Source organism: Aulostomus chinensis, chromosome 6 (assembly GCF_037954235.1).
Source record: "Aulostomus chinensis isolate RoL2024-O1b breed Wild chromosome 6, RoL_Achi_v1.0, whole genome shotgun sequence".
Lineage (NCBI taxonomy): Eukaryota > Metazoa > Chordata > Actinopteri > Syngnathiformes > Aulostomidae > Aulostomus > Aulostomus chinensis.
This window is the reverse complement of record NC_141325.1, coordinates 10,067,984-10,091,408: the sequence shown is the minus strand read 5'-3', so window position 1 is coordinate 10,091,408 and position 23,425 is coordinate 10,067,984. Positions and strand designations below refer to the sequence as shown.

Sequence of the window (23,425 nt, the reverse complement as noted above, 5' to 3'; positions counted from 1 at the left end):
TGCATCAGGTTACAAGCCTTCAAATAGAAGTGAAGCACTACCTTTTCTAAAACCAGTGAAGGCAACAGTCAGGGCTGATGCCTTGGCTCTGCTCTCTCACTAGCTTTATATAGTTTTACAGCTTTTTATATCAGTGCTGACACTGTCTAGTAGGAAACACTTTTCAGCTTCTCAAATCTCATGTTTTCTTGTTGAGCTGTTGGCTAAACAGTGTAGATCTCATTTTGGCTTCAAGTTGTTGGCCTAATCAAAACAGAACAAGGACAATTGTAGCACTATGCTGGGTTTTACTTGATTTTCATGTAGAAATGTATGTTTTGTCCGTCTGATTTTTTTCTCGCGCTATTCACCATCGACAAAAATGTGTAGATAACAGAGTTTGGCAAATGAAACGGCATCAGTGCGGAAAAAGGAAACTTTCACAACAGCAATAAGAAATGTGTTCAATAGAATAGTAATAGTTGATAATCAAATTGAATGTAAACCTTCTTCCGTGTGATCTTTTGTTAAAATAGGTTATCAACAGCTATTAATGATCAATATCAGCAAGTCTGAAACATTTCGTTAAGAAAGGTTTTTCAGCTATGTCACCCAGGCCTAGTACATAAATACAGTTAGATTGGCGTACGAGTGTCGGAGCCCATTATTCTTGATGAGTGTGAACAGGTCCTCTGGTCCTTCTGCTCCTTGGTTACAGCTGGAAAGGTGGCCAGCAGACAGCAGTAGATTAAATGCCTCTTTGTTTTACCTGACCACTTGCTGAGGCTGTGAATTCTGCCACATTATGCTAAACGGATGGTGAGAGAGAGAAAGAGAAGGGGTAGAAAAAGCAATTTAAAGGAGGGTAATATGGTAAGTTATGGAGTAATAAAGACAATGGCTTCAATTAAAAGTTAAGGCTGTGTTTAAGTAGCTTTCTGGGGGGGAGAGAGACCCTTTCAGAAGCATTGATGTTAAGAGTATTTAACTATACTTGACATGCCATATAGTATCTCTTTGTGCTCCTAATGTAATCAAACCTGGGGCGAACTAAATGTAAGTGAGGGGCATATGGGTAGCTAGCAAGTACTGATAAGTTTGAAAGATATATATGGCCTTGAAAGTTGTGCTGGACCTTTTTATAGTTAATGTGCAGATCCACATTTTAAATTTTATGCGATTCTAAAACATAAAAACCTTAAAGCAGTTCCCCTTATTTTGCAGGTTCTGTCAACTTTCTCTAAAATACTACTTTAATATATGCCTTGAAATATGTCGATGGAGGCTTATGTTTGTCTCAAATATGCAGTAAGTGGAGAGGAGAGCGGTGCAGGTGATAAGCAGTGGCTGGCTCTGGGTGTTTTGAGTGGCAGGACCCCTCAGGATTGACTTTCATGAATGAATTATCAAACAAAATGACTTGGATGGCTTTGGATGGCAAATATTTCCCGCCGGAATGGGAAATCTGCAGGCAGATGGAGAAATCTTTTTTGTTTGTTTGGGTTTTTTTATGCTTTTATTGTAATTAATTTGCTTTTCTTCGTTCTGCTGTGGTTGTTAAGAGGGGTGGAGACACTACACACACACACACACACACACACACACACACACACACACACACACACACACTCATGCATATACGATGTCTCTCTGCTGTAAAACTTTTCCAAAGTACATTTAAACACATGCATTCACTTTTTCTGTACAAATCCTTAGCGGATCTGTTGCTGTAAATACTGCTAAACTTGCATCTCTAGCATCTAAACTACTTTTGGTACCATGTTGTTTTATGAATCACAGTTCTTATACCAAAAAATAAATCAATAACATGGTGTTCTATGTGATCAGAGCAGTCAATCTAAGCCAGACTGCTACAAAAGAGTCACAGATGCTGAACAACCCTCATGAAAATATTCTTTTCTTAGTCACAAACAATCCTCCTGTCGTGCACATTAGCTTGTCGATTGAGCATCCTGAAATGATTGAATATTGAGCCAGCATATCTGAGCATGTATGTCTCCTTCTATCAAAGCAGAGCCAAAAGCTCATGATTGTGCCATGGTAGATAAGATACTGGGCTTGATTTTATACCACACGGATGAAAGGACCAAGTGTTCTTTTGTCCACCTTTGATGATCTTTTGTTGCCTCTACAGGAGAATGCCTTCATGGGAAAAAAATGTAATTGGTTTGGGCCCAATAATTTTATGGCAGCAGATGTAATAGGAAGTTCATTTAGAGCTAAATTAGGTCTGTTGCTCCGAGGTCCTCTGCTCCCCACTCGTACGTGTGTATACATTTATCTTGTGTTATTGTTTGTGTGTTTTGTGGACTTAATTTATTTTTTTGCAAAGCTTTTGGTTTAACTTTGTTAAAATGCAAAATTTTGTGTAAACGTAATCTGCAGATATATGTTTGAGTCATCTCATCAATCTGTTCACCAGATTGGCCTGAAATGCCCATAATTGAAAGTGATTACTGATCCAGAATAATTGTATCTGTGTGAGATTGACTGTTGTGCGTGTGTATGTGTGTGTTGGCAGCTGGCATCAGGCATTTACAGCTTTGCTTGCTCCCTGTGGAGCCACCACACGGACTGTTTCCTCCAGCAAATCTGTGCCAGAGATGAGACTGCAGCGCTCAGCTCACTGGAGAGGACTCTGCTGTCTCTTAAAGGTAGCAAAATAAGCACTCACACAGACACACACGCACGCACATCAACAAATACAGTTTCTTATAAAAAGGTGCCGTAATATGTTAGTAGGAAGAACTGACAAATCCTCGTTTTTAATAGCCCAGCTGATACTGCTAATGTTTAAAATCATATTTTTCCATTTGCTCTTAAGAAATCAATCACAAAGACATGTTTTAAGGTTCTGAAAACATTCATAATTTATACTTACAATGAAATTGTAATAAGGGACAATGCTGTAAACTTTTTATTCTTCCCCACAAATCAGTGCTTCGTAAATTGACGGTCCACGGATTTCAAGAGCCACAACAGAATATGGAAGTGATGGTGAGTCTGAGTATAACTGGTAAATGCTTTTTTAAAAATTATTATTTGGTTTATACTTTGGGAAATTACATGATAGTTTTATATATTATTTCTTTTGCACGCGGTGACTGGAGTCAGCGTGGAGCAAATGTGGATGGCCACGGTGATTAAAAACGCCTGAAGCCATGTCTTGGTTCAAAGACTCAACTGTTGTGTATTAGCTTTTCTCCCTCTCTCAGAGTAAACAAAATCCAAATCCATGAAACTGTTAATTCAGTTTCATCTAAATCTCTCCGGATTAAAAAAATATATTAAAAAAAAAAAATAAAAAAATCAAGAAGTGTTTTTTGGGGGGTAGAGTTTTGGTTTTGCCATGGCTGAGTTATTGGAATAATTTGCTCACATAGTCCCAGCGCTTTGATCTTGAGGAGCTGATTCTGAATACTTCCTGTTTTGCTGGCCAACGCTTGGTGAAAGACGCCTCTGAGGTGTGTGCTAGTGAGGAGGGGGTCATGGGGTGCGTTGATAGGACTTCTCTCAAGGAGTCTTAAAACTGCAATCATCAATAGAGGGGATTGTGTGGATGTTGGGTGGCTTGGCGCTCCATGGCTCATGTACTGATTGGTACTAATAAACACTAATCAATTATGAAAACAGCGCACACTAACAAAAATGTAGTCCCTCCACAAAATTATGGTTCTGCGGTTGTGTAGATAAAAGCAAAATCGACCAAACTCTGCTGTGTGTGTGTGTGTGTGTGTGTGTGTGTGTGTGTGTGTGTGTGTGTGTGTGTGTGTGTGTGTGTGTGTGTGTGAGAGGAGCCTTGGGGTGGACAAGAAAAGACGCCACAAAATTGAACATTTTGGGCTTCAACAATCACAAAAACTCCTGTGGGATCCTGGTGGGACGACTCAATCACACATTAGTAAAACTGCGGTTGCACTTTTTAAATAAAAATAATGTTTGTTTTTTATTTTTGGCTAAGTTGAACTAAAAAGACAGTTTTCAGACACAACAGCATTGCTTGATGCTAGGCTTGGTATCATCTTTTAAACAACAAAATGAATACAATGAAAATAATAGTTTTCTGTAATTAAAACTTTGAATCAAAATGATGGATAATCCTTTATTTTCAAATAACCAGGTATTTAAGGTCACTCTGTTAGACTTATTTTCATCTATGGTTGGCAAGTCTGTTATTTTTGCTTTTTTTGGTTTGTTTGTTTGTTTGTTTTTTTAAAAGTTTGTCCAGTTTCTTTTCCCCTCTCTGTCAACCTGGAGACTCCAAGGATGTTTAGTGACAGAAAGAATGTGCTCAGTTATTGCAGTAATGACCCAATTATGTAACCTTCAAGCTGAAAGTTCTATAATGGTTGAAAAACTAACATTATCGTGCCATTTGCCTTGAGCTGGTTATTCCAGCTGAGCGAACAGATGTAATGCTTTCAATTTAATATTTCATGTTTAGATGTGCATGTTCTTTATATTTTACAAATACCTCAGACAATCTGTTTCCTAGTTTCCATTTGTTCCATTGAACTCTCTGTGAACCCAACAGTCAAAGCATAGTTCTACCTCGCACTGTCTTAACATTTAACAATGAGTCTCTTTTTCTTCAGGGAAGATTAATTTCTATACTAATGTTTAGATTTTATCACTACAGAAAGAGCTTCAGGGTTGCCATTCTTTTACGCTGCTTTGTGTTTGAATGAACAATTTGCAGTTGTCCTATTCTTTTTTTTTAACGATGTGCTTAACCGTTTCCTTCTCCGTCCACATGTTCCAACAAACACACACACACACACGCGCAGTCCTAACAGGTTTTTTTTTTTTTTCCAAACTGTCACCCCTTACTCTTCCCTTAGATCCTCTCTTCACTTAACTGGCTTGTTCCGAGATACTCATCTTCTCTTTAAAACTACTTCTCACACTTCTACTGGCATGGCAATTTGATGCCCACCACTCCAATTTCCACCCTTTTCTTTTACTGTCTCACTCTATTTGGCTATTTCATGTCCTGCTTCGTTCTTGTGTATTTTCCCCCTGTAGTTCTCTTTGTTGTCAAGGTTTTTCCATCATGACCGACCCTGCTGAAAACAAACTTTTAGATTCTGAACTTTTTTTGTGTGCCTCTTCAAACAAGTTCTTCATTTCTCATAATATTCATGGAAGTATTTTTCTTTCGTTCACCTTGCCTGCCCCCTCATTTTGTAAATCCCATTATTAGCTTAAAGCAATATTATGGCACATTTTTAGCTTAAACTCGCAGTTTCAACACCATTTTGATGATAGACTGACTGCTGAATAAAGGAGAATGGCACAGCTTTTATCTGCCTCGAGCTCTAAACGTCTGCTCCTGCACAGGTAGATTGAGCTGACCGTGCTCTATCAACACGTCCTAGCTTAGAGTGTTGTTTTCAGGTACTAGAAGCTACGTAGCTCAGAATCCTAATCACAAAACAGTACACTGTGTCTTTAAAGGCAGAGAAAATTAGACCTGCTACTTAGAGCAACGCTAGCCATCAGCGACAGAGTTGTCCAGATCCAGGATCACCGTATTGATCGCCGTCAGAAACAGGAATGATGTCAGATTCAAAAGGCTTTTTTTAATCTTATGTAAAAACATGTTTTCGTTCCTCTCGGTCACAGTCTCGTTGTCAAATCAGGTGTTTCTTGTCAAGCTGTCGTTGTGCAGCCAATTCTCAAAATAACAAATGAACGCAGCCACAAAGGAAAGCGACATCATAATAATTTAAGAAATGACTTAAATGTTGCTCTCTATAACCTCCAACTCTCTTCCCAGCTCCTTAGGTGACCCCCCGTCGTACTTCAGAAATTGTTAGTAGCTGTAGTTGGTCGTCAGGCTGCTCTGGCTGGATGTGATTAATCACACATCAGGCTCGTCCCATGGCTGAACACTAATGTAGAACTAAAAAAATTGCATCTCCATCAATCATTTGATTCCCCATGCACTTAACCCATAAGTTGTGGTTACACAAAATTGATTTTCTTTTCATACACTGTGGATGGCACTTTAACTTAAAGTCCAGAATACAGAGCCAAGTGAGACACAGATAGTGGGGCAAAAAAGTATTTGGCAGCCACCGATTCTGCAAGTTGTCCCATTTAAAAAGATGGGAGAAGTCTGTAACGTTCATCATTGGTACACTTCAACTGTGAGAGACAGAATGTTAAAAAAAGAAAAAAAAATCCAGGAAATCGCATCGTATGATTTTCAAAGAATTTATTTGTATAATGGCGCAGAAAATAAATGTTTAGCACCTCCAAACAGGCAAGAATTTTGGCCCTCACAGACCTGTTAGTTCTTCATGAAGAAGCTCTACTATCCTCCACTTGTTACCTGTATTAATGGCACCTGCTTGAACGTGTTATCCATTTAAAAGACACCTGTCCACACCCTTAAACAGTCAGACTATAACCTCTCCTGTCTAAGGACACCAGGGACAAGAGCGTAAACCTGCACAAGACTGGGATGAGCCAGTCTACAAGAGTGAGAAGAGATCAACTGTTGGAGCAATTATTAGAAAATGGAATAAATACAAGATCACTGATAATCTCCCTCTACCTGGGGCTCCATGCAAGATTTCACCTCGTGGGGTACAAATGATCTTGAGAACGGTGAGGAAACAATCCAGAACTACACAGGGGGAACTGGTCAATGACCTGAAGAGAGCTGGGACCACAGTAACAAAGTTTACTATTAGCAACACACTACTTCATCATGGATTAAAATCCAGCAGTGCTCGAAAGGTCCCCCTGTTTAAGCCAGCACACATCCAGACCCGTCTTAAGTTTGCCAGAGACCATCTAAATGATCCAGAGGAGGACTGGGAGAATGTCATGTGGTCAGATAAGACCAAAATGGAAGTCTTTGGTATAAACATGACTCGCTGTGTTTGGAGGGGGAAGAATGCTGAGTTGCATCCCAAGAACACCATGCCCGCTGTGAAGCATGGGGGTGGAAACATTATGCTTTGGGGCTGCTTTTCTGCAAAGGGGACAGGACGACTGATCCGTATTAAAGAAAGGATAAATGGGGCCATGTATCGTGAGATTTTGGGCAAACACCTCCTTCCATCAGTGAGTCCACTGAGGATGAAATGTGGCTGGATCTTTCAGCATGACAATGATCCCAAACGCACCGCCTGGGTAATGAAAGAGCGGCCAAGTTAAGAAGCATTTCAAGGTTCTGGAGTGGCCTAGCCAGTCTCTGGACCTCAATCCAATAGAGAATCTGCGGAGGGAGTTGAAAGTCCTTGTTGCCCAGCGACAGCCCCAAAACATCACAGCTCTTACGAAGATCTGCATGGAAGAGTGGGCCAAAATACCAGCTGCAGTGTGTGAAGACCTACAGGACACGTATGACCTCTGTCATTGCCAACCAAGGTTACAATGCAAAACATTGAGGTGAACCTTTGATACTGATCAAATGCTTATTTTCTGCACCATAATACAAATCCTTTGAAAATCATACAATGTGATTTCCTGGATTTTTTTTCTAATTTTAACATTCTGTCTCTCACAGTTGAAGTGTACCAATGATGAACATTACAGACCTCATCTTTTTAAGTGGGACAACTTGCAGAATTGTTGGCTGCCAAATACTTTTTTTGTCCCACCGTACTTTTGAAAAAGGGGGCAAAGTTTAGTATCTGCTACTGGAGAATACTGATGTGTGATTAAAGTGCTGAAATTACGCAGAGATTTAACGGTGTCTCCACATCTTCTTCCTTCCAGGGTTTCCTGAATGCTGTGTTTGAAAGGCTAAAACAGTTCTTGGAATGTTGTGAGTACATGTCCCTCTTTCGGTCTGCATGTCTTATCATGTCTGATCCTAGGCTTCTCCCTTCAGTTAGCTTTGCTTGATCTAACGTATGAGGGAGGCATTTGCTTCAAACTCAAAGGTGCTTCATGCACGCTTAAATCAAAGCACCTCATAGCATAGCTGGGTAGAGGTGTCAAGTGATAAAACGTTCAGGCAGAGTCATCAGAAGGGGATAGACTGTTTTTCCAAAATATAGAACGTGTGTATATAGAATATGTTTGATATGAGAATTAGTGGTCCTTGGGCAACATCCCCACCCCACACACACTACATCCAGTGTGCATTTTACTGATGCAAAGGTGGCTTGCAGCTGGGCTAGGGATAACATATCAGCTTGGCACAGCCTGATAAGGTCAGCTGTATAAGCTGATGTTTTCGAAACAGCCTTTGTGGTCAATTCAGAGTTCTGGTTCTCTCCATTAGATGTTTGTCCTCTGACTGAGGGCAGCTGTCTGTCACCGTATCGCCCAAAACCTTGACTGTCCAGAAAAAAGTGAATGCCGTTTCATTCCAGCATGGCTATGTTAATGTGGAGAAAAAAAACAAACCAATTTGGGTTCAATGATTTCTTTCTTCTGTATTGTCTCACTATTGGTGGGGGTGTTTCTCCACCTCTGTCAAATTATAAGCTCTTGTGCTTTTTTTAAGACAAGGTGCAGAAACAAAATAAATGAAATAAAGTGTTGCTGGGATCTATATAATCCCTGTTCTTTAACACAATATGAAAGTGGGGACTAAGTAATCTCAGAGCCCGTTAACCTTTTTAATTAATTCAGTGTCACTTTAAATTACTGAAATAAATGTATGAACAATAGAAAGAAGAAACAATGACCCTGGCTAATGCTGGGAGGAATGAATCATTTGGAATAAGTTATAGAGCCATTTATGTTAAATTTTGGATTCTTTTATAGTTCCTTGCGGTACGGACAATAAAGAGGGGTGGATTTGGTATTTGAACCTCTATACTGCTTACCCGTTAAGGGGTGCTGGAGCCTATTCCAGCTGACATTGGATGAGAAGCGGGGTTCACCCTGGACGGGTTGCCAGTCCGTCACAGGGCCATCAGGAGCAATTAGGGGTTCACTATCTTGCTCAAGGACACTTGGACATGGTCACTGGGGGGAAGTGAGGATCGAACCAGCAACCCTTCAGTTGCTAGATGGCCACACTACCTCCGAGCCATGCCGCCTCTTCTCCAAAGTTAATATTTTTTATTATTTAGTTTTTTTTTCATGTTTTATTTGCCCTCCAGTAGTCTTGGTTCTACAGAGGTCCATAGTGATTGTATGAATAGGGGAACATCAGTTACCATTTAAGAAAATGACTCACTTCCTACTTCATGTCATCCTGAAAAGGTTTTCTCTGAATTAGTTGTGACTCGTTTTGAAATAACGCCGTTGTTTTATATGTCAGGCTCAGGCAGTGTACCATTTTAGGATGGTGAAGCGATGATTAGTCTGTCGAGGATTTTGAAACAACATGCAGCAATTTTGCCAACATGTCAGCGTTCCCTTGAACGTGCCTTCCATATTTGAAAGATCTGGAAAAATCAATATACAGTCATGCCCAATTATTGTGTTGTTGTTTTTGTTTGTGTCAGGTCGGCAGGTCGGTCCAGATAGCACATGCAGAGAAAAACTGGAGAAGACCATCATACTGTACACTAAAGTTGTGAGTTGACTTGCACATCATGCGAGGAAATGACAAATGTCTGCTCCATTATCAAAACATTTGCGTTATATCTAACTAATTCTCTCCCCTTTTTCACCCCACACTCCCTTTTTTTGATGTTCTTCTTGTCTCTCATCCATGTAGCTGCTAGATTTCTTGGAGTGCCATCCATATGCATTTATACCTCTAATCCAGCGTTCCTTGGAATTTGCTGTCAGCTACGTCTTCACACCTGCTGGAGAAGGAGTGACCTTTGAACGCTTCATTGTCCAGTGCATGAATCTCATCAAGATGATTGTTAAGAATGACGCCTACAAACCTGCCAAGAACATAGATGGTAGGATACCATCGCTGGGACAGAGAAGACTAATGCTGGACACACACAGGACAGGACAATCAGGCTTTTGGGAGCTGATTTAACTCTTCCGATGATCACGATAGCCTTCCTGACTCCAAGCTGGTCCCAAACAGTTACCTTTCCAGATGATCTGGTTGGGCACAGATCTAATCTTAAACCTCCCGTTCTGCTTGCAGACTCATCAGGCTGCCCCGATCATTTCAAGTACCTGTTTTAGTTATAACTCTTTAGATATAGAACAGATAGTAAAAATGCTACCCCAGTTGTCACTGAGGAACCAGTGTTGTCAACATCTTACAACAATTTTACATCCAGACCTGTTTGACCATCTGCTTTTTCTCTCTCTCGCGCTCTCACTGCTTAGTTCTGAGATCCCACCGGAGAGCTCAGGTGAAGCGGTGGTGCACCACTGCCACTGGAAGAATAATGTTTGTAAGATACTGTAGCGTGTGATTATTACTTATAAGCGGGAGGACCAACTTGTAAGACTTTAACAGTCAGTCAGGACTCCTGTGGCGTGTGCCCTGCATCAGTAGGTGAGAAGATTAAGAAAGGCTTAAATGATCACAAGTCAATATAAAGGAGTAAATCAATGTGTTAGGTAAGAAAAAATGCACAGATAGGTGAGGATAGAAATTGATTTTAGGTTTGTAATTCCAAGGCCACTAGCTTGTCACTGCAGATCATTGACAGTGTTGTCCTGGCAAAATTATCAACAGGATCATTACGGCTGGTCTGCATTCCGAGCCGTTAAGAGGCCTCTGGTGCTTCATTAACCATAGAGCACAGCACGCTGCCTTTGTTTTGGCAGCTAGCACAAACTTCTGGTTCTGAATATATTTGACTAGTTTACAAAGTAAAAAGCCATGGTTTTGTTTGTAAAGCCTTTGTTTCTTTCCAAGTTATTAGAATGTGCTGCACCAAGTTTGCTTTTGTTTTTCTCAGCTCCAGACGCACCAATATTTTGAGGAGCAAGGTTACATAGCTAAAGGGAATGTTAAGCCTCGACTGACTCAACTCAGCAAATAGCAGACATCTGACTTATTTATGTTATTTATGTTTATACCTGAGAGTATAACAACAGGGCCCTTCAGACTCTATCAGAAATGACAGTGAAGATATAAAACTTGAAATAACTTTGTTTATACTCAATTGATTCATTTTGCTGCTAAAAAAGAAAACTACTCATTTAAGTACTGACTGGGATACATAGGTGCTTGAATGTATTTGGTATGAATACATGTTTTGACTTTTAAAGCTGTGAAGTGCAGGCCAGTACAAAGTATAAGAGTATAATTTATGTATTGAATTTTGGGCTTCTTTGACAGATTAACTTGAAGTCAAAAAAATCTGTTTCTGTATGTTTTTAACTGTCACTCCCCTCTTCTTCTGCCTTCCTTCCTTTTTAGACAGTAAACCAGAGAGTCTGGAGGCTCACAAGATCAAGACAGCATTCTTCACACACCCCACACTGACAGAGATTGGACGTCGGCTTGTTTCGCATTACTTTCTTCTCACAGAGGAAGAGCTGGCGATGTGGGAAGAGGACCCTGAAAGCTTTGGTAACTGAAGTTCCCCAGATACACAGGACAAATCCCTCTGTCCACATTCCTCTGAACTGCGACAACTTCACTTGCATTCTTAAGATTTCCACAACTGTGAGGGTTCATGAAGTCAGCAATGCATAACTGGGTACAGATTTATTTATATAGTTTCCATCCATTTTACACTTGAATTAAACTGGTAATTGCTTGACCAGCTCAAGATTTACCTGTAGGTCTAAAAATAAAACCACCAAAAAGACATCCTCATTTTTATTTTGTTGTCATATTTACATACTTTATTCTTTTTTTTTTTTAAATAGCAGATATAGTTAAAAGAAAAAATGATTAAAAAAACACACATATTCAGGTAGCCAAATACTAAACAGAAAAGGGCATAAGTAGACCAATTGATTATTTAAAGCTCTGCAGTTGCATGTAATATTTCAAAACAACAAACACCCACTATCAACAATGCAGGTATTTGCTACACAGCCATCTTCTGTTTGTATGTGTGTGTCTTGCATGGCTTGTCCGTCTGGCACTCTCTTATTTGCTGTGAGTTCACTCAAGTTCACCATCAAACTGCTGAAACACGTAGGACGGAGTGAAGGCAGTTGTCAGTGAGGCGTGTCTTCCTAGAGTTTGGGTTCAATTTCATTAACAGCTGCTGGCATAAGTAGCTCCTGCCACATGCAGAGTCTCCGGCTGGCGTTGTGTCTGGATGAAATGGCTGGCTTGCAGTGATGGAACCGTACTTGGTGCATCGCTATGTTTGAAGTTCTATTAGCTCCCACAGGACACACACTTAATGACAATGTGATGCTGCTGCCTAATGCTGTATATTTGAGTGATAGATCGTGGTGCAACACAGTGTTGTTTTCGTCACGCTGGACGAAAACGAAAATGACGACGTCAGACCCCTTTTTTTCCATGAAGAAAATGAGACTAAGACGAACGTCACCATAGCCCCGTAAAGACTAAAATGTGACAAAATTGTATACATTTTCGTCTGATGAGAACGAGACGAGACTAAATTGTTAGTGGGTGGATGATCAAAGTTTCAAAACGTGGGTTTTTTCCGCCAAGTATAACATGTGTGCAATGTCAATCAAGAGCTCAAACATCAGAATGGAGCCAGCTGTAGCTGTTGGTCCTAATGGTCACGCCCCCATCATCAGTACGCATGCACTAAAAGACTCTCGCACGCGTACACACATGCACACACAGAGACAAGTCTGGGCCTGTCTGCAGCGGACGAGACACACACCATGGCAGCAGCAGAGGTGTCGGTGGTCGTGAAAAGAGGGATGATTAAAGCATAGCTTTAGTCTATGTTAGGCCAACCCTGTGATGCATTTTCTTTTTTGTATTAAGCCTAAGGTTTTGTGGTGGTGGTGGTTACACCTCCTCCGTGGTGCAGAGACCGCTTCCTAGTGCTAAATCAAAGTGAAAAATCATTTTGTCTGTGGTCACAGCTGTGGAAGCAGTTGATCTGCTACTTCTCTGTGACGGATTTTATTCTCCTTTTGGAGCTGTTTGCTCAGAGACTTGATGTACTGATGGATTACTGGGCTACAACCCACTGATAGACAGTGTCCTGGACCAGTGTGGGAGGTCAGAGTGTTGATAGTTTGATTCCTTTCTACAGCCAGACAGAACCCCCTACAAGTAACGTAATTATATCTGAACTTCTAAGACATGGCAATCAGTGTTTTTGTGGAGAAAAGCATTTTAACAGTATATTATAGACCTAACAGTCTTTTGTGCATCAGTCTCCACAGACCATCCCTATTTTTCATTTATAGTTCAGCTTTATTTATTAAAAAAAAGTCAAAACAACGTGGGAACAGGTTTTGTAGACCTTTAATCAGTGTCTGAGCTAAGCTTCAATAATCATCAAAGGCATTCAGAGCACAGCTTTCAAATGTATTGCAGACAAAAGGAAAAGAAGGGTTTTTTGAATTGCAAGTATCTTCAAGGAATGATTTACTAGGAGTGTGCGTGTGGTGTTTTATACTTCCTGATGCCTTGATGTGATTTTTACACTGACATTACCTCACTGACTCACAAATTCTTCACTGTTCCATATAAAAACCCACTGGAAAAGGCTCATGTGCTGGTAAAAAAAAGAGGCCGCTTTTAAAATGTGTTGCAGTACCCGGCTATTAATAAAATAGTCAGCCACAAAGTTTTTTTTCTGGAGCATTCAGTGGTCAGCTCTGAGCATCTCTCATATCCTCTCTCCTCCAGCTGTCGAGGAAACAGGAGGTGACTCCTGGAAATACAGTCTACGGGTAAGTGACTTACTAACACACTCTCAGAGGAATGATTTGTGTGTGTTTGTCATCCTAATTGTTTGTTAGGAGGAGGCAAAACCCAGCTGTGCAGGTTTGTTCCACCGGCACCACTCCCTGAATGCATGAGTGTAACAAAATATAATACCCACTGCCCTTGTTAATCTAAGGACCTAATAATGATGGACGGTTGTAGGACAGCAGACAAGATGAGAAACAAGTACTGAGCCATACATTGGGTTTTAGGAATAACTAGATTATGGCACCCCGAGCTTTAATGCCATAGAAAATTGTCCGAATCTTAAAGGAATCAAATAGAAAAAGTAGGCTCATGACTCCCCTTGAATCAGAAACACGCAGATAAAAACAACCATAAAGACGGAAGATTTAAATCTCAGTTGAACTGGTGCAACACAATTTGTCTGCGTTTCTAAAAATTAAAAGCATTACCATTATTGGTTGCACTGCACAGAGTACATACAGTACACTACAGCGTCCACAGCCGTCTCTGTGGCTTTCGTTCGTTAGCTGGGGCTTATCTTAAGCTGTTTTATTTGAGTCACCATTTAATCTCTTATCCAGTGTCTTATTTTTTTTCAGTCCACCCATCAACCCCCCTCAAAAGCTCAGTCGAGACCCAATGTACATACTTTGATCATTTCAGATATCTGTAACTCGTGCTGTTTCTTTTGAAGACAAGTTGAGAAATCAAAAATGAAACCTTGAGGTTTTGCTTTAAAAGTTTGAGATTGTTTCAAGTACACAGCAGCAGATGCATAATTAAGAATTATCAGGAAAAATATGGAGCTTCCCCCCCCCCCCCTTTTTAAAATCACCTTTTTATTTAATCATTGTTTCACTTTGGATATGTCAGATTCAGAGCAATTTTAGTAAAATACATTGATAGATAAATACTTCCAAAGCCAGGCAAGGCAAATTTATCGATATAGCAGATTTCATACCTGAAGGCAGCCTTAAGTGCTTCAAAAACAGAAAAAAAAAAAAACGCAATAAAGGGAGCCAGAAAGAGTAAAAGAAACCAATTAAAGCAATAAAAAAAACAAAATAACTGATTGACAGCAGTGGCAAACAGATGTCTTAACCTGGAAATTGAAGATGTCTGCATTTTCCCAAGCATTCGGTCTCATAAAAAGGTTTGTTTCACCTTTGGGAAACAGGCGCCCAGTATAGCAGATATGGGTAGTAGGAGTTGTGTTGTAGGAGTTGGAAGTTGATTCTGCTTATTTTGGTGATCAGAGAATTTCCTGCAGATCTTTGTAATCATTAATTCTTTCACTTGCATGTCCGCTCCATTTCGACCTTAATATCAGCACCGTGCAGTGAGGGGAATGGCTCAAGGTGGTTCACGAATAACCTGTCACTGTCCATCTTATTGCATGGTCAGGAATTCTGATGGCTCGTTCTAGACGACCTTCACCTTTCTATATTTTCCAAACTGAATGGGCAATTTATGTTCAGAGCCTAAATCACAGACATGACAGGGAATCGGCTTCTTTTCTTTAAAAATGATGTCATGTGACCTCTGACCCTGCGCTGCTAGGATGTAAAGGTTACACCTGGTTACTGTGGCATCTCACATATACATACAGGATACGCTCTCAGGATTCTTGCACCTGTATTGAGAAAGATTGATTACTTCATTTAAAACCAATAAACCAGTGAGAGTGTGTGTTCTGTCACTTCTCATTTTGAACACAGGCACGCACAGCTTGACAATGTCATATTGACTTTTTATTGAACTGAGCTCAAGGCATTATTTAACATTGTTAGTGTGTGTTGGTACATCTCGTCCTTTTATAGGTTGTTGCATTGACATCACTTTCACATGTGATTAACCCCTAGTTGACAACTTCAAATAGCGACAACTGAGGCGACCTACGTGTGCAGCAACATCAACTGCAAAGTGTAATACCATCTATCCTGCTGATTAATGAATGACTCCTCCTCTGTGTCTTCACTTCTTTGTTTAGCCTTGCACAGAAGTATTGTTCTTGGATATCTTCCACAACTACAGCCAGACCCTGACACCGGTGCTTCTGGATATGGTTCAGAATCTCCAGGGTCAGTCACATGTCTACAGAATATACACTCATTGTTTTAATGCACAATAGCGCAGTTCAGTGGAATTCATCTATGGTGCTGTCTAATGTGATTGTGTGCCACTTGGTTTCTGATTTTGAATTTTCAAAACGCATTTGATGATAATACATTTTAATGAGACTTAACCCGTACCCTGAACAAAACATTGTGATTTTGCATTTGCAAGATGCAAATACCTGCATCTTTCTTTACACCACAAAGTTTCCATGTTATATCAAATGGGCCTCAGACATTAGACCATGCTTCCTATCATGGAATATAGTTGTCTTGTCAGAGAGGAAGTGATGCATATTTCATAAAACAGAAAGCAGAAAAGCATGTAGCTTTGTTCATGTTGCCTTCAGCGCTCAAGTTGTGTGTAACATGCAATCTATTGCCTTGTCAGCACCCTCAATTCCCTTGTGACAACCTCCAGCAGTAAAACCAGGACTGGGACTTCACATAGATACTGTTGTATATGATGATGCTACCTATTGCAATTGGATGTTGATACCCGGGTACCCAAATCAATGTTTTTATCCAAACAGCTGGGTGAGGGGCTAGGGAATGTATTATGTCAATGAAAGTCCTAACAAACATATAACTACAAGGGTGTGTGTGTGTGTGTGTGTGTGTGTGTGTGTGTGTGTGTGTGTGTGTGTGTGTGTGTGTGTGTGTGTGTGTGTGTGTGTGTGTGTGTGTGTGTGTGTGAGAGAGAGAGAGAGAGAGAGAGAGAGAGTGAGTGAGTGAGTGAGAGAGAGAGAGAGAGAGAGAGTGAGTGAGTGAGTGAGAGGAGTCCCAGTTGTCAAATCTGTGTGACTGACCAGACATGGCAGAGAATTACTTGGTGATTAATGACTTTGAGCCTTTCATTTTCACAATCAAGCCTTGATTTTCATTCTATCAAGTGATCTGATGAAGTTTTTAATTGATTATCCTCTTGATGTTTAAACTGATGCTTGTAATTGCGATGATTACATGTGATGAAGTCGTGGCACAGGTGGATAGTTTGAGGTTAGCTAAATTATGAATACTAAAAGTTGGAGCTAATAGTTCAGTTTTAAAACTGCATACGGTGAGAACATGCATGGAGTTTGTAGCTTCGTGACTGAGTATATGCAAGACGGGAATATGCACTCACATTCATGCACAAGACTGACATTACATGAGACAAACTATTTTTGTTTATGTACAACATTTTAATTTGTTAAAAAAAGCACTTTACCCTCAAATAGCCATTTTTCCTGGGCAAGCAGACAAGCCTTAATTCCATACCCGGTCTGTCATTTTGTAAGTAGCCAATATTATAAGAGCATGCTCATTATTAACACACATCCTCTTAATGTAGTGTATGTATGTCTTTGCAGGCCCGACCAACGTGGAAGATCCTGTTCAGTTGCTAATGAAGGACGCTGGTGAGTCCAAAGCTTCAGTGCAGTAAAATTTCTCGCATTATAAGAACCTCAAAGTGCAACATTGGTAGTGTTACTAATTAATCTTCACTACGAAATGAAAGTTGTCAAATAAAACATGGAGATGCAATTCTGCGGCCACAGCAAACAAATAACGAAACAGGCAATGAGCCCTCTTTTACCACTAAGCTCTGACTCAAGGAGACTCATGGGACTGTCCAGCTGTCCATCTTAACAGGTATCTGTAAACTTTGTCGCTGTCATCTTGTTGAAAGGAACGCTTACAACTTACCCAACTCAAGTCAAATCCTCTGTTCGTATTTTTGCTGGTAGATACCTGTAAATTGCCAAGACAATCTCTTTTTCTACTCTTTGTTTCTACTGTACTTTATTTTGCCTCTTCAGTCACCTTCTATAAGCAAAAGGCAGCATGTTTTATTTTCTCCAAACGTATCGACAATTAAATGGAAAAACAGCGATTGCAGCTCACATTATATGACGTTTCTGTTCCCATCTTGTTGTTGAAACCTTTCACTTCATATCATGTTGCAATCATGCAGTCCTCTCTTAATTCTCAAAAAACAATTCTATTTTAATTGCTTATATAAGCTGAAGTTGTTCACAGCCCGCACACAGATTTGCATTTAGTGTAGATAAACAATATAACTTTAAATCATAATTGTCCTCCTATAACCACAACTGTCTTCCACTGGAAGCATTTATAGCAGGGAACCCACTCAGTATTCTGAAATTTTTTTTTTTTGCACCGAACTCTCTGTGAATGTGTTTCCCTCTGTTAAAAAAAACAACAATTTTTTTCCCTATCTCTCGGTATCCTTACAGTATTTATAACTCTCTGGCAGGTCAGGGCTTCCACTCAGGGTATTTTATGTCATACACAAGTAAATCAGCTCAAGCTGTGCTCTGGTAGTAGCAGCAGCAGCAGCAGCAGCAGATAAAGCTAAAGCTGTTTATGAGCAAAGAGGCACCAAGTAGCATCAGTTGCAGCTTAAAGTAAATTATCATAACACTTAAAATGGTTCTACTAATATAATAAGAGACATTGCTTCTACTGCCGTAAAAAGTCTAGGCTGGCTTCAAGATGCTGAGCCAAACCCATGAGCTGTAAAACACTTGCTATTTATACATGACAATGTTAACTACTTTGCTAAGAAACCAGCTGGCCTGAAAATACCTGGCATTCGACAAAGTACTATGAATTCAATGTTTATTACTTGTGGAATCCTTGTGGTACACATTTTGTACCCTTTGTTATTTTGATTCTGTATTGGAAGGAGTCCTCCCGCGGTATTATACATTAGAGCTAAATCGATAAATGCCAGATTGCTCTAAGATGTTCCTCCACCCCTTAAAAAACACACAGACAACTCATTATAAGGCAGACCAAGCAATAAATATCCTTAACTGTGTTAGTAAAAGGAACCATGAGATGAAGCACAAGTATTGGATTAAAGAATCCAGTATTTTCATTCTTTTTCTTCATCTGGTGGAAGGAAATGGAGGGAAGCAACCACTTCACGTGGGACTTGTCATGTCAGTCTCATTTTCCTGTTCTGAGCAGCAACTGACAGAGCTTTTGGAATGATAAGAATCAAAGCGAATGCTTCCACGCCTCTATACCATCCATCCATCTCCGTCTATTTTTCCTTTAATTCATTCAAAAGGAAATACGTCTGAGAAGCTTGTTAACTGCTCCATAAGCTTTCGGATCACTAGGCCGAGAGGTACACACGATCCTGCTTCCATCCCTCTGTCTGGAGGACGTTATCATCTCGCTACCACAATAGCACGCGCCCTGGAGTAATAAACAACCTAAATGCTTCACTGACTATAAACTGCTTGAGCAAATGCACTTTAACACGGAGCTTCGAGGGTATGGGCCATATGTCTGCATTGCTATCACTACATAAAAGTGCTGTAAATACAATTGTTTTCGTGCTTTCTTTTTTTCTGTATGTATTATAGGTCTTACGTTTTTGTGTGATCTGTTAACCAGCTGAAAGCAAATCCAAATTAACTGCAAAGTTGATGTGCCAATAAGTTTAAAAATCTTACGGACATTACATGACCTAAATTGACCTTCCTGTTAACTCACCTGAACCACATCTAGATATAATCATGTTTGTGATGGGGCTTTGTTTTTTATATACCAAAGTGGAGGCCAGTCCCCTTAATTAGATGGTGTTCATGTCCCCTCAACACTCTCACTGGTATTGTGCTCATGGCAGCTGCTAGGCTTGCGTCTTCTTCGACGATTGAAGGGATGGAAGAGGTTTCCCTTGAGTCAGTTGTTGCTGTTTGCATTCTAAATCAACTCAGTTAATCCCAGACCTTGTAAAGAAACCTTGTAAACCTTGTTTATTTGTCTTCTACACCACTTTCTTTCCGCATTTTTCTTTATGAAAATCTTTTCCCCATTGATCTTGCAACTGATTTGAGGTGATCTTGCTTTTATTTTGTTATATGTTATCTTAACCTGTATTTAGAGTCTATCATGGTTCTGTTGCACCATCACAATCAAATGTATAAGTGGCTTAAGATTTTGGAACACCCTGAATTGACAATATGGAGTTTATTTTATTAAAAAGTACTACATGAGTCATCTATGTTTCTTGGCTAAGTTTAAGACCACAAACATTTTTTTTGTTGTTGTTTTTTTTGGTCACTTGAGCTGATAGATTTCTTTTATTGTGATTTTTGTGTATCCCTTCCTTACTCGACTCATTTTGATTGATTTATTATTTCTTTTTTCCGCCTACAGTATACAATGCAGTGGGACTGGCAGCATATGAGCTGTTTGACAATGTGGACTTTGACCAGTGGTTCAAGAATCAGCTTCTTGGCGAGTTGCAAGTCAGCCACCACAGGTAATTTTTGAGAAGCCTTATATTTCTGCTGACCTGATTCCACTTGTGGCCCATAGCCCATAATAGGCGACCTAATGGTAGCGCGTGAGAAGTGTGTGCCGTGTTGTGCTGTGTTCCAAATCGATTATTTTATGGTCACGATTTATTTTCTCCTTGGTTGGTTCCAGGTTTAAAATGCTTTTATATACAGACTTTATGAATTGTTAATGGAGAAAATTAATGGGGAAATTTAATTCTGGAACTGGGGATTTAAAAAAAAAAAAAAGTTGGCAGTTACAGTTGAAGTTGTTGGGGTGCTGTTAACGCGTTGTCATTTAATATAAAGTGCATGGAGATTAATTTTACTGGCGTAATACTGGCAGGGATTGTATAAAAAAGAGAAGTGTCATCATCTTGGGGTTATTTTTACATCTACACTATTAAAATGACAAACCAACCAATGTCTTGTGATTGTTTTATAGCTTGTATCCACACACTTATCACCGAGCCTCACTGTGTCTTTACAACCAACAGTCTGATGAACTAAAAATATACAGTGATCACAAAGAGGCTAGATCCAGTGTGAGTGATAGGAAGAACAAAGATAAGCCCCCCCCCCCCCCACACACACACACACACACACACACACACACTCTGATCCCAGGTCGATGAAATCAAAAAGCTGGCAGCACTCAAAAGATCAGCTGCTCAGGTTGCCGCTGATGTCAGAGTGCAGGCGTTCTGATGTCATTGTGACTCTTCTCCCACACAGTGCCAGTGCAAATAACCCTCCACTTCCTATCTGGGTCTTTATTTCTTTGTTTTTATTTTTAATCTCCAGTAGCAGCACAGCCCAGCAGAAGCAGTGCTGGTCAGTCAGTCGGGCACTTTGGTCTAAACTGGTCTTTCAACAGCTCTGACAGACGAACCAACAATGTTTACAGATATCCATGGGGAACCAACACTACAAAGGATTTCCATTAGATTTAGTACAGTAGTTCATGGCAGTGTGGATCAATCCTAATGGAATTGCTGACGTCTGTGTTTCTGGGGCATGACAACCATGTCAAAGGCATCAGTGGTATTAACCCGGCCACACACTTGATTATCTGCTGCAGCCTCTTTAGTGTATTTATTTATTTTTCTTTAAATTAAGCTAAGATTAGTTTTCAACTTCTCACCTCCCTTTGATTTTACTCCTCTGGCATAATAAATAAAACCGTTTTTCCATCAGATTTCCGATGCACCCACTCTTCTTTTGAAGAGGCCTCAGCAATATGAATGTAGATTCAGCATGAATATTAAAGCATGGGCATCTTTTTATGATCTCCCTCTCCGAGTGGAGCCTCTTTCCTCTGTAGCAATTAGAGGCTTCTGTTCTTGTCCCTCTTGTGCATGCGTATGTGCTTGGTAAGAGTGAATGTCCACATTGCATTTTTTTTTTTCTCTGAGCACCTCCAATGTTTTCAGTTATTCAAAATGAGGAGATGGTATACGACACGTGCACTTCAGAGTGGAAATCATCTGAATTTTTCAGAAAAGTGCCTGCTGTCGTCACAATGACTCCATTTCAGGTAGCCAGTTACATATCAGATTCAACAGCGTCTGCACACACAGATGCACGGATGCTCTGCAGGTGGATTCTCTTCTTGAATATTGCCTTTAATCTGGAGATGGTACCACAAACCGTGTGAATAGGTGCTGTTGAATTAAATAGCCTTTTGGGCCGTACTGCTACGCCTAACAGTGGAAATGCTAATGTTACAATAGCTAGCAATAGCAAAGAAATACAAGCTAAAGAGCAGCTAAATAAATCTCATTTAATCAGATGCTCTGGATTTTACAGTTGTCCGCCAAACTGGTTCATACCTTTTCTTCTTTTTGTGGCAATTTTCTTGCCTCCCCAGTTACCATGCCCAGGGACCTTCGAGACATTTTCTGTAAGATGTGGGTATCAAGAGTAAAATTCTGTGTGGGGCTGTTCCATCCAAGCTAAAATGTAATCTAAATTTAACACTAAATAATTACTCTTTCAGCATGACAAAGATAGCAGTTTCTATTAGGAACATTACTTTTTCTGGTGCATTAAATTACTGTAAATAGCTCAACAGCCTGCACTGAAATTGATCGTCATATCTGCTCATTCCTGACCACACAACCTTCAAGAGAGAGAGAGAGAAAGAGAGAAAAAGATGACCAGCAACTGCTGTGGTTCTTGCAAGAGGGGCAGCCATCATGCCCCATGCAAACCTGGAATAGGACAGCCACTGACAACAGAAGTTAGCTCAATGCACATCCAAATTAGAATCCAGGTGCACCACGTCACATCGGAGCCTCTGTGTTGACAAGATGGTTAATTCCCAGATGTCAGCCTGATCTACAAACACTTAACGCTTTGCATACAGACAGTTTTTCTACAATATTACCTCTCATTTGCTGATTCATAGTCGCACTCCGATGGTCACAGAGCTACTGCGTGTGATGCCATTCCTGTCCATTGGGAGGAGAGGATCAAAATGGACAACGCACTCAGTCTGCTTCTTGAGCCATGGCTGGCCCTTAAGTGTGTGGTCTCAAAATTAGATTGAAATACTCTTAAATTAGAATGATGCAGTGTATATACTAATGAATCCTTGATGCGCAATTAAGTGTGAGCCTCGGTTACGTCAATATCGCAATATGAGGATGAGTCAGTATAGGTATTAATGAAATATCCCTCGGCAAAACTACTGTGTGTGACTTGTGTCTAAGTCTTGGGCTGCCAGTCACCTGCCTTGAAACACCTTGCGTACCTTTGATGAGTCATCTCGTCTGAGAGCTGAGTTGAGAGAGATGACAGTAAATTATCTTGCATATACACAAAATGAACACGACTACATGGACACGGCCTCCAATTTCCTTATTATCCCTCACACTGCCATCTCTGAATAGCCAGAAGGAACTTTTGTGTCACTCTGTCAGTGAGAAAGAGATAGTGACTCTGCTTCATCATTCTACTTTCAGTCTCTGTCAGCATACAATACTGTGAAATAGGGCATTTTGACATTGCCTTTTGTGGCTTGACCTTTCATGATGAGGTATGATTGAAAACTAATTCCTTTTCCTGGGTGACCAGTAGATATTCTATAAATGATCAAAAGAGTGACTGTTTGCCTTAGTGAATGCTTTTTCATTCACATTACTACCCCCCCCCCCCCCAAAAAAAAGTGTTTGTTGCTTTCACACAGCTGAAATTTTAGGTCTAAGAGCAAAAGAAACAACAGCACTTTAGCTTCAGTGCTGCAATATCTGCAAGTAAGCTAGCTGAATGAGCCATAAATCTCAGACGGCTGTTGTATGCTTGACGTCTGCATTTTT

General features: G+C 40.2%; 1 protein-coding gene across 3 annotated transcripts in view; it reads left to right on the top strand.

The window, feature by feature from the left end:
- The window catches only part of ipo11 (importin 11), a 92,541-nt gene that overhangs the window by 14,859 nt on the left and 54,257 nt on the right, over window positions 1-23,425 (top strand). For all 3 annotated transcript variants that reach the window (XM_086206370.1, XM_086206369.1, XM_086206371.1), the window contains 10 exons: window positions 2,522-2,654; window positions 2,939-2,997; window positions 7,735-7,783; window positions 9,423-9,493; window positions 9,638-9,830; window positions 11,261-11,413; window positions 13,646-13,689; window positions 15,681-15,771; window positions 17,157-17,204; window positions 19,984-20,089. In XM_086206370.1, the coding sequence (XP_086062496.1) occupies window positions 2,522-2,654; window positions 2,939-2,997; window positions 7,735-7,783; window positions 9,423-9,493; window positions 9,638-9,830; window positions 11,261-11,413; window positions 13,646-13,689; window positions 15,681-15,771; window positions 17,157-17,204; window positions 19,984-20,089 (947 nt within the window). The remainder of the gene's footprint in view (window positions 1-2,521; window positions 2,655-2,938; window positions 2,998-7,734; window positions 7,784-9,422; window positions 9,494-9,637; window positions 9,831-11,260; window positions 11,414-13,645; window positions 13,690-15,680; window positions 15,772-17,156; window positions 17,205-19,983; window positions 20,090-23,425) is intronic.